Consider the following 17,033-nt stretch of genomic DNA (forward strand, 5'->3'; position numbering starts at 1 on the left):
GACGGAGTGCAAAACATACTCTCCCCCCATGCCTTCGGCCTGGTGGAGACAATAATTGCAGCGGAGTAAAATAACAATATTTGCTTCCTTCATAAATCGGACATTAGAAAGAGAGAGAGAGGGAAACAGTGGGAAAGAATCAACGAGAGAGATTTGTGTGTGTGTGTGTTGCTGGGTTGAAACATGACTGTAATCCCAGGAGAATCACACTCTGTTGACTTTACCTCTTAAGAACAGTAGATCACAACGTGTTTCGCAAGGCGTCGTGACTCGTGACGTACTCTGCTGATCCAGTCAGCTCTCGTCTGGAAAGCTCGATTGAACCTGACATTCGAGGCTAATATGTCCACATTTTAATTGGTATTCAGACAGCCAGCAATGGGTAGAACGCTCCCCCAAAAAATGTAGTCTCTGTGACACATCTAGGGGCCGCAATCTGCATTCAAAGATTTTCCTAGAAGCTTTGTCATTGGTCGATTTGCCTGTCTGCTTCCTGATTGGTTTGCGACCGTTTTTTTTTTTCAACCAGCCTTTCTGCCTTGTCTTTGGGCATCCCAAGTTGTAGAAACGCTCCAACAACCAGTCCGTGGGTAGGTTTTGTCCTACACGTATATAGGCTGGTTCACCAGAGGAAACTAAGTTCTTAGTCTTGCACTGCTGCTTGGTGTTAAAGCGCTCTCCGTCTGTAGTTGTTCTCATGGACCTGGAAGTCCACCCACTGCCATTCGGACAGTGGACTGTAGGCCGGCGGATCTATTGCCTCTCTCCGCGGTAGGTACTGTAGCAGCTGTTCACAGGAGGGGCCGTCAGGTAGCGTGGGTTGTTGGTAGATTCCACCGGTGAAGAGTGTCTTCTTGGACGCACAGAAGTTTCAAATGCATCCACTGCACCCACTACATTGACGATGGAACGTAGTTACACAACAGAGCAGTTTAATGTCATGCAGGACACGCACATGCGTGCGTGCATGCACACACACACACACACCGGGAGGGCGGGCGGACGGACGGACGGATACAGACAGACAGACAGCAATGTCTCAATCTTGTCGGCTGTAATTTGTCCATAGCCAACGTTGTAATTTACCGCTTCCTTCTCCTCATGGGCGGAGAGGAGAGGATTGATACTATAAATGGTGAGGTCCCCTAGGCTGTGAGTCTCTCTCCCTCCACCGTCACTCTGCTGGCTGCAGGTCACTTAATGAGGGTTTCACATTATAAACCCAACCCTGGCCGGCATCCATACTCTGGTCATGTCATATAGTTGGCAAGTGTCAAAAAATAGCCTAATATAAAATGCTTAAATAAGTTGAAATAGGCGATCGATCGACAGGCACATGACATCCGATCGCATAGTGAAATGTTGTGAGCTTGGCGGACCATTTTCAACTTTAAGTTCATCTTCATATAATGTTGTCCTCCACTTTCTGAGCCAATGAGACGCAGAGGGAGTAAACAGAAATGATGATGTCACTGGTAGGCAGGTTTCTGAACTGTCCACATGCCCACCAATGAGAAGCAGAGGGAGGAAACAGAAATGGTGCCATGTGATACTAAGTGAGCACCAATATGAAGATGGGTAAAGTACTCCTTTAAGTTATACCTGGTTTTGACTGTAGCACCACCCACCTCAAGTTAAGCCGCGCCCACATCTGTTGTATGATATTAAGGGGAGGGGCAAATGTGTACCAATAAAAAACACCTGCGCAAATCAGTGTTGTTCCACCTGCATGACATCCGTTTGTGTTGAGATGTGACGTCGAACCATAGATTTGTCAGCCTATATAAAGTGTTGCAGAGGTCAAGAGATGTAGAGATATACTGAGAGCGATTGAAAGAGAAGCAGGCAGCCTGTGAGATAGTAAGTGACAGACAAAGAGAGGTAGAGATATACTGAGAGCGATTGAGTGAGAAGCAGGCAGCCTGTGAGATAGTCAGTCACAGACAAAGAGAGGTAGACATGCTGTGCTGGTCAGTGTCCATGCCAAGAGGACCACAGACAGGTACGTTCTTCGGTTGTGCTGCTGGACCAGTGGAGGACAAGGTGTATTCCTTTGGAGGGTTCTTCTATGCTGGGAAGACCTACAACAACAAGGATCAGATTGATGTGCACGTCTTCAACACAGTGAAGTTGTGCTGGATGACGTTGCCCCGCCCCCGGGTGACAACCGTCTTCAACACAGTGAAGTTGTGCTGGATGACGTTGCCTGGGGTGACAACCGGAAGAGGAAAATGTTCCCTTGATGTTCCCTCCATGCGCTACGGACACACAGCTGTACTGATAGAAGATATCATCTACATCTGGGGTGGGGTGGTGAACTGTAAGACAATTGTTAACAACACCTGGTTATACACCACAGGGGACAGGGTCAACATTCTTTATGCATTTGATGTCGACACCCACAGATGGTTCAAGGCCAAGGTTTCCGGAACTGTTCCAGAGGCGAGGTCCCTCCACTCAGCCTGTGTCTTGGGGAAGGTCATGTTTATCCATGGAGGACGGAACCAGCTGCCTGGAGACACTAATGACACCTACAAGTTGGACACCACCACAATGACCTGGTCTTTAATCAACATGGGAGGAATTCCACCACCTGCTTCATCACATCACTCTGCCACCATGATAGAGACAAAGATGTTTGTATGTGGGGGTGTGGGGCACAAAGACAACATCAGAGTGTTTGACACAGAGACCAACTGTTGGCTGAGCACACCTTCTGCTCAGCTTCTTCCAGAACAACGTTACACTCATGCAGCTTTTGCTTACAATGAAGAGCTGTACATATTTGGTGGCAACATCCCTGATTCAAGGCAGTCCTTGAATAATCTGTGGAAATTGAATCCCAAGACACTCTCATGGAAGAAGATTGAGCCCAAGGGGAAAGATCTGAGTTTGTTGGGTCAAATGTGCTGTTGCATGGTGGGAGATTGTGTAATCCTCTTTGATACAAATCTCGTTTTACAGATCTTGTACTTAAGGCCTAGTCTGAAGACATTATGCAAGCTAGCAGTCATTCAGTCCAGTCTGGAGCACTCAGGACTCCCACACAACATCAAATGGGAACTAAGGGGAGTCTACAAACGCGCCTCAAGCCTAAAACGGCTGATCCGGTCGAAACGTTAGTCGTTTTGTATACTCAGCATCAAATGGGAACTATCAGCAATGGACAAAAAAAAGCAACAGGACAAAATAAGGAAGAAGAGAATCAATGACAAAATATAGCTGCAAGCAGGTCAAGACGAGGTCATGCCATAAAAGCCCCTCTCTTCACAGCGTCTCCTCACTTGTTTTGTTACGCTGATTGCTTGAAGGGTTGTCTGTAAATGCTGTAGTCCCGCAACCAACCATGCATTAGCAGGGTTGAGACTCCACACAAATGAATGGAAATATGATTTCAAGGGGGAGTGGTTAACCAGGCTATGAGAGTCTTTGACTTTTTTGAAGTCAAGAATGCATAGAGAAGATCAAATAATTCATTCATTGAGTCCTTTGAAGAATGACTGTGAGCTTCAGTTCTTGAGAGATTTCCACGACTCTCTACCATATTGCCGAATTTCATGTTAAACGACAGCACAGAACTGCCAAAACTGCGAAAAATGGCAGAATCTGTACAAAAACAATAATCTTCACCCCTTCGGGCTTGACCCCTAAAAATAAATAAACAATATTACAATATTATAAATGCACCACGGCTCTGTGTGTACGTACGTATGTCTGTACATACATCTGTAATAATAAAACATATCTACTGTAGGATCGCTTAAGAAGGAAAGACCAAGCAAAAAAATTATAATTGACAACAATCCCGTTTTTTAACGATAAAAAGTACCTAAAGACTCCCCCAGACGTCATTAGCACCTCATGGTTTTCATTGGGAAGAAGTCCTTAGCTCAATTGGTGTTAATATCGATAGTGGATGACCGGCAGACCCGCCGTAGCAGTGATGCCAGCTAGGACCAAGCACTCCGCCAATGTGGTCGGCTTCACTTGCCTGGACTCTAAAATACCCCGCTCAGTGCTGCCAAAGACAGGTACAGTAAACTCGTCTTATATATTGATTCAGTTATGCTATACGACCGTCTATCAGTGTCCTGTGTCTAGGCAATGAACTTGAAGTGGTCGGTCCGTCGATATAAAGGTTCCCCCTCAATGATTTGAACGGTGGCCGAGAGCTTGACACCCTTTTATCTCGGATTCTAATCCTAGATTCAGATTCTAATAAAAATATGCTATATTTGCAGACGATTCTGGCCGCGGAACAAATACAAATACACAAACACATGCACCCGGTAATTTTTGCCTTAATAAGTAAGAACGCTCAGAATGTAAAGACATCGGCACGGGTGAAATGATTAATGAATTAACACTCTTGATCGCCCGGGGGTATTTGGAACCATTGAATCAATGCGCCCAACGATTTTCAGCTTCAGAGCCCATTTCAAGGTGGCACGGCGCCATCTTGGAAAGTGCTAGATATACCTAGATGTAGCCAAAAGAGTTTGGAAAATGGCAATTCTCCTGAATGCTGCCTTCGGGTACAGCATGGAAAGAGTTTGCATTTCTTTCACCTTAGTAAAAGCTGCATTCATTCATGGTAAAAGGGCAGCTGGGACTCAAGCCCTCTTTGATGACTGTGTGTGTTCGCGTGCCTGATACAGAATGAGTAGTATTTAAAATTTCTACAACAATGCACGTTTACATCTGGATGCAAACAATAGTTTGTAATAATCTGAACAGTTTCTCTAGTAATCTGGTAACACACATCATGGCATCTTTCTCATCTGAAGTGTGGAAAATGTCCAGCAGGGACTGGATCGGGTCAGGACTTTGTCCACTGTTGGCCTTTTCACACACAACGGGAGACTTTTATTCATTTCCTCGCAACCGAATATACGACACAAGTAAACTCCTCCTGACCCCTTCCTTCACTGGGCGGCGGTGTAAACATGTGTGAGTCTGCTTCTTTTCTTCTTTTATTTCATCCCGATATGAGTGGTTTATAAAGTCTAATCTAAACAGGAAGTGGTGCTGGGGATGAGATCCCATATCTTCAGTCACCGGGATGTGAAAACCAACTGTTCTCCGCTGGAGGGGACTCAAGAACATCATCGGGACCGAAACATGATGAGGTGTGGGTTTTAGCAACAATAAATGTGTGTTTGCACTTTTCACACGCACACCCGTGTGATTAAAGGGATTAAATGTAATCACTCACCATGTGTGTGTGTGTGTGTGTAAACTGTGTATGTGTGCGTGCGTGTGTGTGCATGTACGTGCGAGTGTAGTTTAAGATAGTTGCAGATAGCAGGGGTCAGGCCAGGCCTTTCTTATTTCATTTTGACTTTATGTTTTCAATTTCATTCTGATTAGTTTTAAAGTGGGTCTGCTAGTTCAGTTTATATACTTTGTTTAGAAAAGCTAATACATATTGAGAACCAACGACATGGAAACATGATTTCAGAAAACAAATTTAGAAGGCATTTGTAGAATCGGCCTCAGGTCTTAATGGGTTAAATGGAAATGAGTGTTCTCTCCTATATAACCCCACTCATTACACTCCCACAGACCGACATGTTTTTATTAATTTAACATTAATTTAACATTGTCCATTGGTTTTATTGGAGTATATTTTCATTTGGTTGCATGGATTTATAAGGATTAAGGGAGATTAAAATATATTTCAGTTAAATGTCAATGTCAAATGTCAATAAATAACAGAGATTCAAGAGAACAAATTGGAGAGCTTCACTTTCATAATCATACCCTGCTGGAGCAGCAGAGAGACGAGAGAGGAGGAGGAGTGGACGATTATTACAAAACAACATGGAGGTCAGCCAAGAACACAGATGGAGAGCTGGACTCTGTCTGGGGTCCAGCTGTGTGTGTGTGTGTGTGTGTGTGTGTGTGTGTGTGTGTGTGTGTGTGTGTGTGTGTGTGTGTGTGTGTGTGTGTGTGGGCGGGGGGGTTGGGGGGGTGGGGATGAGAGCAAGAGAGAGTATGACCAACTCCTGCTGTTGGTCATATACTCACTAATTGGTCCAAATGCACAAATTCATACTGTGTCGTATGACCTCATGTATAGAGTATATACAGTATAAGCTACAGAGGTATGGGTCTTATTAGGTTCAATTAAGGCTCGAGGTCAGGTTACTTTATTTCGTCTCCGAGGAATCATTTGTCTTGGAGACAAAAGGGACTCGATCTTCACCCCCAAAATATCTTTCTGTTTCTATCAATTGCTCAACGCACGAAGCCTTGAATTGCATTCAGGGAAGCAACATAGTATAGTTTAAGTTTCTGTTTAATGGTATCGCAATGAAAACACAGTTTTGAAGGTTTTAAATCAACAAATATCATGACATTTTTGTTTTGCACGATACATTTTTGGGTTAGGGTTAGAGAGGGAGACTAACCGACTGCACCGAAAGCGTCGCGTCGCATAGGGGTGGGACGACATGGGTACCTCACGATATGATATCTGTGGCGATATTAGGCCTTCGATAATGATATCACCATATTCAATATATTGCGATATAGCGAAATTCAATATATTGCAAGAGATTTCATCAATGATATATCACGATATCTGTAACTGAAAATGCAAATATAACCATAAAAGGCAAAAAACGGGAATTATGAATTTATTCCAAAATCTTACAAAACATGTTGTGTCACAAAGCTGGCCAATAAGAACATGAATCTTGCCTCCTCCAAACAGTAAAACAGAGACTGCAACTTGTCCACAACTAGTCTGTCCGCAACAATGGGTAGCCTACTACTACAATACTAACTAATCAATATCACGAAATTGGGAAGACGATACGATATAGTGATATATCGCGATATATCGCCAAGTTCTTCATTTACATCACACACGCCAGTCACTGGTGAGTTTAGACGCCACAGTACCTCCGCTGAGATTGTCATCATGGATAGGACGAGGATCGCAGCTTTTATGATGCTAATAAATGTTCTCGCATGAAATGCAGACCAGCCTCTCGACTGTAGCGAAAATAAAAATAACGTTTTCCCTACTCACCAATACAAAGGCGGCTTGTGTTATTAGAAAGCCTACTTTGAGTCCCCCACCACACGTATAAAATGCACTTTTTGGCCAGAACGGGATTTTTTTTTTCACCTGAAGAAAAATACTTTGTTACTCCACTGCAGCCTCTACTGATATTGCCAAGAGAAAACCCCATGGACAAGATTTTTCCTTCCGGTGAAAACAAATCCATTACTGTCCAAAACGTCCGCATTGTGTTCACATACAGGGCGGGCCCGCACTGATCACGGGGGGAGACAAAAGGTTATTTTGGGGTGTGAAGTAATTTCTTTAACCACTACAGTATCACATTGTGGGCACAGGAAATGCCAATGGGATGGATCAAGTGAAGAAACAATCATTTATATTATTATGTCGCAATTAGGTTATGGTGTTATACAATGTGACCTTGTGAGGGTCCGCTGAAACGTGAAACCCACTAAAGGCTCGTTTACCATTAGTCAAAATGATGTATGACAAAAATTATGTATTTTAAACCAGAAAATAACATGAGACATGTCGTTAGCCTTAAGTACAGTGTAGACAAACACACAGTAATGATTTCCAGCCACAATGATTTGGTACGGTAATAATTTCCGAATATACGGTCACCAGCACAAAGGTTGCACTGTGTACGCGCACACACACACACACACACACACACACACACACACACACACACACACACACACACACACACGTTGAATAATGGCTGTTTCCTCTCCAGACCAGACAGACTCACCATGACACCAGCGCACACACACACATACACAAGACACTAAACTGGGTCAAGGGTTTTTAGGTCTGTGTGTGTGTGTGCATGTGTGTGAGAGAGAGAGAGAGAGAGAGAGAGAGAGAGAGAGAGAGACAGAGAGAGACAGGACCAGTTGATAAACTTCAAACTCCATAGATGGATGGACTGACCTCTGCCTCGTTTCCTCTCCCAAGAGGACCAAGTTAATTTTAGAACTCCGACACGGTGCCCCCAAACTATTACAGTACCTCAACCACCACATAAACTGACTGTAAACGTGAAGTTAATGTCAGACAAATGAGATTCTGTCATGATATAAGGAACTACCCTGAAAGGTACAAAGGCTTGTGCAATGCAGCTGATGAAGCACAGATAGTGGCTCAGTGGATACAATCTCACGACCAGATGTGCTTTTTGTGAGAGCATGAAAGGAGCCGCCCCATACACTATAGAGCATGAAAGGAGCCGCCCCATACACTATAGAGCATGAAAGGAGCCGCCCCATACACTATAGAGCGTCGCAGTCCCGCCCCCTCGAGAGACCCGGAAAAGTCGTCTCGTCGTGACAAATCATGACAACAAACACTTTTTTTGTTGTTTTTCATCTTTGTAATTATTTGTTTGGTCCAAAATATTGTGTGTGTTGTCATGAATTGTCACGACAAGAGTTGGCTTCATACGACGCTTAAAAGGTCTTTAAATAAATACGTTCTGAAATGTCTATGGGAAAAACGCATTGGGATTAATTTCCTGGGTCTGGCGTCGTCAAGAAAGGTGGCGGGACTGCGACGCTCTATATCGCTGATTTCTAAACAAGTAAATCAATATGTAAAATGATGTTTTAGTAATACTGTCCCTGCCAGGCGAATATCCCACGGAGATTTTATGGAAGATGCTTCTAGTTTGACCACAACAAATGCTCTAAATTAATGGACGATCTCTCGCATCGCGAATGCGTCGCACATTGAGAGCGTGTAGATTGAGCATGATTTCACTGTGCAACATGCCTCCAAAGAAGACACGATGCTGATGGCTTCTATATGGATTTAAAAATAAATCAGTCGTGGCGACTGGGAACTTGAATCCATGTGGGTTTAACTGAACTCTGAGAGTTACAAATGGATAGCATAGCCAGTTTCACTTTCGTCCAGTTCAAATAAACAGTGACGTGCACCATTTCAATACAAGACAGGCAAATCATTTATATTATCTCTCCCAATGGGCATGCGTATATTTATTTCAACTTCCCAACGAGTATCGTTGGAATAAATATAACAAAATCAATTAGATGTACACGTTTATTCTGTTCTATATAATATTTCTACAGCATTAAAACATTGTAAAATACAGATGTATATTTACATATTGGTCATCAGATTACAATATCACTGGTATGAAACGGATCAATAATTAACATTAACATAAAATCTAAATTCTTAATTACATAGTTCAATATAATATATATATACATACTGTATTCAAATTATAATGCACAAATTGTCTTGGCCATCAGATTATTATATCACAGATATGAAATAGCTTGCTGTTAATTAAATATTCTGGCTCAATCTGAACTCAACTTAACTGGTTCCCTGCAGGTAGTTTAGAATAGTGGGAACCTCCTATGAGTCCTTGAGGGGGTTCAAGGGGGTCCCCAGCTAAATTAGTTAATGAAAGCATAAAATCAGTCGAACCACTTTATTACCTCTAAAAATATATATACATCGGCTATTTGAAAATATCAGATCAAAAAGCTCACATGAGCTCGAATCTTGAAAAATGGCAAATCTTGAATGGCGTGGGTCCCCCGACTCTCTGGCACAAAAATATATTCAGATGAGAGTCCGCGGCCAAACACATTTAATTACATTAACGTGGCTGTCCTTGACATGAGAAAGATTGAGCGGCACTGATTCAGCATAGCTGTCAGGGCTGTAGCCATCGGAACAGCGTTTCTCATAGCCGTCAGGGCTGTAGCCATGGTACCAGCGTTTCTCATAGCTGTAGCCATCGGACCAGCGTTTCTCATAGCTGTAGCCATCGGACCAGCGTTTCTCATAGCTGTAGCCATCGGACCAGCGTTTCTCATAGCTGTAGCCATCGGACCAGCGTTTCTCATAGCTGTAGCTATCGGACCAGCGTTTCTCATAGCTGTAGCCATCGGACCAGCGTTTCTCATAGCTGTAGCCATCGGACCAGCGTTTCTCATAGCTGTAGCCATCGGACCAGCGTTTCTCATAGCTGTAGCCATCGGACCAGCGTTTCTCATAGCTGTAGCCATCAGACCAGCGTTTCTCATAGCTGTAGCCATCGGACCAGCGTTTCTCATAGCTGTAGCCATCGGACCAGCGTTTCTCATAGCTGTAGCCATCAGACCAGCGTTTCTCATAGCTGTAGCTATCGGACCAGCGTTTCTCATAGCTGTAGCCATCGGACCAGCGTTTCTCATAGCTGTAGCCATCGGACCAGCGTTTCTCATAGCTGTAGCCATCAGACCAGCGTTTCTCATAGCCGTCAGGGCTGTGGCCATCGGACCAGCGTTTCTCATAGCTGTAGCCATGGTACCAGCGTTTCTCATAGCTGTCAGGGCTGTAGCCATCGGACCAGCGTTTCTCATAGCCGTCAGGGCTGTAGCCATCGGACCAGCGTTTCTCATAGCCGTCAGGGCTGTGGCCATCGGACCAGCGTTTCTCATAGCTGTAGCCATGGTACCAGCGTTTCTCATAGCCGTCAGGGCTGTAGCCATCAGACCAGCGTTTCTCATAGCCGTCAGGGCTGTATAGCCATGGTACCAGCGTTTCTCAACTAGCGGGTGGGGGGCCGAGCGAAAGTCATCAAGGGACTTGCGCGCCATGTAAAAGCCACAAAGGCCACACTATTATAGGCAAAAGTGTGACAAGAGTTTCACTGATACTCGAAGGCGGGGTTGGCGAAAGGGCCTTTCTGTGTGGAGTTTGCATGTTCTCCCCGTGTCCCCTACGGTAGGTACCCTCACAAAAAACATGCAGTAATCCTGGTCACTAAACTGCCTCCCCCTGGCCAGCCGGGGCGCCTGATGGAGGGGAAAGGAACTGGTTGGAATAACGTGTTCCTTCCACGCGCTACGTCCAACCAGGGAAACTCCCCCCTGTCAGGTGTAAAGGAGCAACTTGGACACTCAGGCATGAAGGAATCACATTAGATGATTGACACAGGGGTGAAAAATGGGTTACAAAATCGTGGGATAAAAAATATATATATATAAAAAAAGAGTTTCACTGAGTTGGGTGTGACACTGTATACTGTCCAATCCGATGCACAAAATGTATTGCACGATGTAAACGTTTTTAAACGATTTGCAGTGCAATACCAATAGTCTGCTTGCACTTCAACCACACTAATTATGTTAATTTTTTTAAAGCTTCCTAACAAGACAAATAAAGAAACAGAAAGCGTCAGTCGATACGTTGTACGTCCATTGTAGATGTACTAGTTATATTGTACCATACAGATTGGTTAAGTAAGCACTAGGAATGAACAGATACGGAACTTCTGGGCCGATACGATATCAATGTTTGTTTGTCTTGTTTTAGTTGTTATTCGTTTGTGTCAGATGATGAGAGCGCTGCTCACTTGACACTAGGGCATTAATCAAAAAATCGATTTATCGATTTATCGATAAACGAGTCACGAGTCGACTCGCAGCAGCGCGAGTCGAAAGTTGAGCTTTTTTTTTTTTTTTTCCCCTTTTTTCATTGCATTCAGAACGCGCCCTTAATTAAAAACCAAATGCAGCTGTGTAGGCTATGTGGCTCTCAGCGCGCGGTGTCCCACTATTGAGACTGGCTGAAGTCTGTTTGAACTGCGCTGTGTCAGAGAAGTAACAGATAGAAGCACGCAAACGTTACCCCCAAACGATATCCCCCTCACCTCCGTGCTGGAAATATAACGTCTGGGTTCCCGAGGCTACATTCATGCTGACGCAATGACTGTCTGTTTCTGGCTAAGCTTTACGCGCAGCGCACATGAACCTCTCCGTCTCCGGTCAGTGCGGGTTGTTGTTTATTTGCATGGCTCAGAAAATGAGAACGTTATCGAGTTGTGGAGGAGGAGGAGGAGAATAATAATGTTATATCTCTTATTGTGTTCTCGGTGCTGCTGCTGCGCTGTGTGCCAATACCACTACTTTACCTGGATAACATCATCTTTTCATTTTGACATGATTCACATGAAATAATAATCCTGTACCGGAACCGCGTGTAGCGTTTGGTTTCATTAACGCGATCGCCACAAAATAGCCTACAGCTGCTGCTGCTAAAGATACAAAGATTGGACATTTAAACGACGCAAAACTTTGAATTCCCCTTTTGTGTACCAGTGCCACGTGTCCCGCGGACGGCACCGGTGTTTGGGAACCTCTTACATGCACTGTGACTGTGTCATATTGGAGAGGCCACTGAATGCGCAGTGCTTTGTTTGACATGCTCCGTATTTGAGCGCGCGGCAGCTCCACCCGCCCCTGTTAAATCCCCGCGCGTCCGCCCCCCCCCCCCCCCCCCCCCCCCCCGATTTTTAATATATCCAACACACCAACAGAGCCAGTGCAGAATGCACGCATCGCAGCTAAACCCAAACCACACCAGCTGCAACTCCTTGGGACAAAACCGTTGCCCTAAAACAGTTTTGTCCTTGGGACAAAACAGTTCTAGGTCAACCACACCAATGCAGCTCATTAGTTGCATTGGTGTGGTTGACCTTAAAACGGTTTTGTCCCAAGGAGTTGCAGCTGGTGTGGTTTGGGCTTCAAACTACAGAATAATCATCATAATCATCATAATCAGTGTGATTATGCCAGTGCCAGTCAACGAGGCAAATATCAGCCGGGTGGCATATTGTTTCATCTCTACTGTACATGAGTGGTTAATTAGATTGGCTAAAATATCATTTTATTCATTAACATAAGATCTGGATTGTAGCTCTAAAGCCGTTTGAGAACCACTGGTCCACATTTGGCTCAATGTCCCTCGTCTATTCCATCAACGTGTCCCTTCAGTTCATACAATAGCTAACTGGTGATTTTGGACTGGACGGTATAGGGTCCGGACGCCTGCGTTGTGGGTTCTACAGTTTGGCGTGGAGGGATCCGAACCTCAGGGGGTTGTGGGTTCTACTGGCAGGGATTCAGGTACCTCAGGGGGGGGTTCTGTGTTCTACAGTTTGGCGTGCAGGGATCCGACCTCAGGCTTGTCGAAGCAGAAGTCCTTCCACCAAGACGGACGCTCCAGAACCTTGTTGCCCTGCATCACCGTGGACCACAGGTTCTGGTAGAGCTGCAACAGGACACACACACACACACACACACACACACACACACACACAAGGACAATGTTACAGTCACAAGTTACGACTCAAATGTCCCCACATGTAGGCTAAAGCAGATTTGGACAATTTTACATTGTGAGGACCATTTTCCTGGTCCACTTTCGCACCTTATGTTTAACCTCATGTACATACACCGGTATATGCTGGTCTTATTACCTGTGTATATACACAAAAGTAGATATCTTCATTATCATTTCTTTGTTCTCTTTGATATATTTGACGTATTCAATGTTTTAACCCATTTTGGGCGGGAACCAGTTTTGGTCTTAGCATTATGTTGTGCTTTAGCTATTGAAAAATATCAGATCTACAAGCTCATATAGCGCGCCACCGAGTGGTGCGCTACGAGCTTGTAGGTCTGCTATTTTGGGAAAATCGAAGAACCACTGACATAGAAACATAGCTTTTTCAGAAAACGGTCAGGATGTAGAAGACATTTTTAGAATCTGATCTCAGGTCAAAAGGGGTTAATGCTTCTCCCTTTCTGAAAATAAATCATAAAACAAACGACAGAGCTTGCACAAAACGTGAATGTGACCCACTTTTTTCTTACTAATTTCACACCGAAGCCGTTTCTTTGATAAACAAAACGGTACATCATGCAGTAAGGCCCGTAATGCATCCGTCTGTCTCTCTGCTATCAGTTACACACTGCAGTGCAAACAAGACCCTCGAGAGGTTGTTGTTTTTTTGCATCAGTATTACTTCGTGCCAGACCTCGACAGTCATGCTCCGCTAACCAACCAACGCTCCACATCTTCTATCGATTACAACAACGCAACAACAGCCAAACCAGATCTTAATGATCGACCGTGAGCTCCGCTACGACAAGGAGAAGAACCGTCTGCACACAGCGCTGCTCACGCAGCAAATGTTTGTTTGTTTGTGTGGCTAACCAGAGGCTTAGTCCCCCCTCCACTTCACCGAGAACTGTGGGAGGCGTTTATGGAAGATGGAGGGGCTTCTGAGAGAATCCCCCCCCCTCCCCTCCAAAACCCCTCATCCCCCTAGACACCCACCAAACCCCTCATCCTCCTTAGACACCCACCAAACCCCCCGCCCAGTGAGTAAAGATGACTCCTCGTGTTCCAGTGGCTCCAATTATTATTCTCTTTGCGGGCGTCTTGTTTTCGCTGTGTTCACAGTTTACAGGAAAGAGTGATGAATGAATAAGTAATGGGATTTATTTTAATATTATATTATATAGAAACACTAATAGAACGCTCGCACACTGTACTGTAGGTCTTCAATGATGAAGTGCTTTATTGCACCCAAACAAATTGCTGACGCTCTGTCTTCATCGGACTCGTTTCCCTCCATTTTCATTGAATAGAGTCTCAAAGACCTCAATCCCAAACTTTTCTCAATCAGCCGCATGGTGGCCAATCAGGTAGGGATCACGATGCAACTCCCCATACACTGTAGGGGCTGGTCTAGATCATATAGTATATATGAATAGAGAAGACACCCGAGTTCTCCTCCAATCCACTTGCATGAAGTTGCTCAAAAGCACATGAGGCGATTTCACTCCTCCTTCCTGGTAGGAACAGAGTGCATTCTGGGATGGATTTGCCTCAAACACATGAACGCGCTGCCGTTGACTATCATTGTGCCGTTTGTGCGCGTTCACGTATGAAATATTCGTTCACGTGTCATGGCCTCAATCACATGAACGCAGGGCTCGAGATTAACGGCGTCCCGACGTCCCGGGGACTGTAAAATATCTACTTGGGACGTAAATGTATCTCATTCGGGACGGTTTCGGGACGAGATGAGTTTTTACACTGAAAATGCGCATTTCGTGTGCAGCGATGAGCAGCATGAGAATTTGCCGTGCCGTCAGAGACAACAGCAACAACAACGCACACACTATACATTCACCCAACGGAATCAAAGGAATTATATTGCTTTTGCCCCGTGGATGGGACATTTAGATTGAAAAAGTATCGGTTGGAAGCGTGCATAAAACCATGGTTGTGTGCCACAGAAAGGTTCCATATGGACATGGGGCTACAGTACTACACCAACGTTTAACGTTAGCTTCAATGCTAGGCTTGCTAGCTGGCATCGGGAGGCATACTATCATCCGACAGAGCAAGGAGCAATGCTCCGAGGTGCGCTGCGGGTCGGGAGAGGGTTGCGGTTAGGTTTAGGTGTCTGCCCCGGGGGAGGTTGGAGGTTAGGGTGAGGGAGGAGGTAGGTTGTCGTTCGGACCAATGCTCCGTCGGATGAAAGTACTGCACTCGCTGGCATCGACATTAAATACAGTAAGTATATCCTCTGAAGCAACAGATGTTTTCTAATGCTCAGATTGTTCTGGAATTGCTGCCCCAACACTGTGGAATGCACACCCCAAAACGCTCTCATTCCACAGTTTTTATTGATTGTATTTATTATTATTATTTATTGATCCTTCGTCTTAGTATTCCCCCTAATAAAGTTGTTTTTATTTGTTTTCTCATGCCAACCATGTAATAGACATTTGAGTATTAATATACCTGCATTGCTGCACGTTATCTGTTGGTCTTGATCAAGTAGCCTACACCAAAGTTTTATAAGCTACTGTAGTCACTATTCATTGATTCACTGGTAGGCTACACCAAAATAACAACATCCATTTGAAAATAAATATCACTGTTCTCAGGTCGAATATTGATATGCGATTAAAATATGATTAATTTAGATTAATTAATTACAAAGCCTCTGATTAATTCGATTAACATTTTTAACCAAGCCCTATTTTTCATCTGGGAGCATTTTGACTAAATCACTGTATCTACAGAAGAAACATGAAGCCAAACAAATAATGTACTGCATGTATTCAATACAGTACATTATTTGTTTGGCTTAATTGTATTTCTATTACAATAGGAATACAGTTATTCATTTCACAATTTGAGTGGTGCTTTTTTGTACTTTTTTCCCCCCGGGACGGTATACATTTACTTCGGGACGGTTCAAATTGTATTTTGGGACGGTTCCGGGACGGTGGTGAAAAAAGTTAGTCTGGAGCCCTGCATGAACGTGATCGCTGGCTCGAGCTGCAATGACAAATTCGGCCACTTTGTCCATTTCGCCTCAGGGTTTTCTCTGGGTGCCTTCTCTATTCATATATACTCTAAGGTCTAGATAGGGGCGAGGCGCGGCAGAGATTTGCGCATGCCCTGATTGGATCTCACCGATCTGTCAGTCACCTTCGGCCCTTGGAAATACATTTTCTTTTTTATGTCCACAGCAATGTATTCAGAACCGATTTGAGCCCCAGCACCCTCTGGCGGTCAACTTTGAGTGCCATACATAGAATAATACACAAACAAATCATTTACAGTCTCGCTCTCTCCGCAGCTGAGCTAATTAACGACAAAAGGTGCAGAGTTCAAGCAAATAAATAACTAAAAGGTCCGCAGTGTCCAGAAAAAACAAAACATTGACGTAAAACGCTTCGGGGATTATCGCTTCATCGGTGCCAGAACAACAAGATGGAGTGCACACACGACCTGGCTCCAATTATACCTTAATGAGTACCGTAAATCTCCTAGCGTAGGTACACCCAGATAGCATGTCAAATTTGGGCTGGCTACAGCCCAGACGGCAGGCCATATGATACCGTCTCTGTTGGGTGGAAAAACTGGTACTTTTCAGGATTATTGAAAAGGTAAATGAAAAACACATCAGGCCTACAAGCTCAAAACGCGTCGAGACACTTTTGTGTGACGCTGTAGTATATGGTCAAGTAGGACGTTGACTCCTTCACTGCCACTGACATGTCATGTTCTTTCCAAGGCCCAGAGCACCAACGCGTCCAAACTGTGTTTTCAAGTGATTACCGCTTGATGGCGATCATCGTTAACATATGAGTCACCATTTGACTCT

General features: G+C 44.4%; 1 protein-coding gene across 2 annotated transcripts in view; it reads right to left on the minus strand.

Moving 5' to 3' along the window:
- Positions 1 to 12,564: 12,564 nt before the first annotated feature.
- acox3 (acyl-CoA oxidase 3, pristanoyl) overlaps positions 12,565 to 17,033 on the minus strand; it is a 51,886-nt gene continuing 47,417 nt past the window's right edge. For both annotated transcript variants that reach the window (XM_083788757.1, XM_083788758.1), the window contains one exon: positions 12,565 to 13,108. In XM_083788757.1, coding sequence (XP_083644883.1) covers positions 12,989 to 13,108 — 120 coding nt within the window. In that variant the 3' untranslated portion in view covers positions 12,565 to 12,988. The remainder of the gene's footprint in view (positions 13,109 to 17,033) is intronic.

This window comes from Protomyctophum parallelum (assembly GCF_964188405.1).
Source record: "Protomyctophum parallelum genome assembly, chromosome: 18".
Classification (NCBI taxonomy): Eukaryota; Metazoa; Chordata; class Actinopteri; order Myctophiformes; family Myctophidae; genus Protomyctophum; species Protomyctophum parallelum.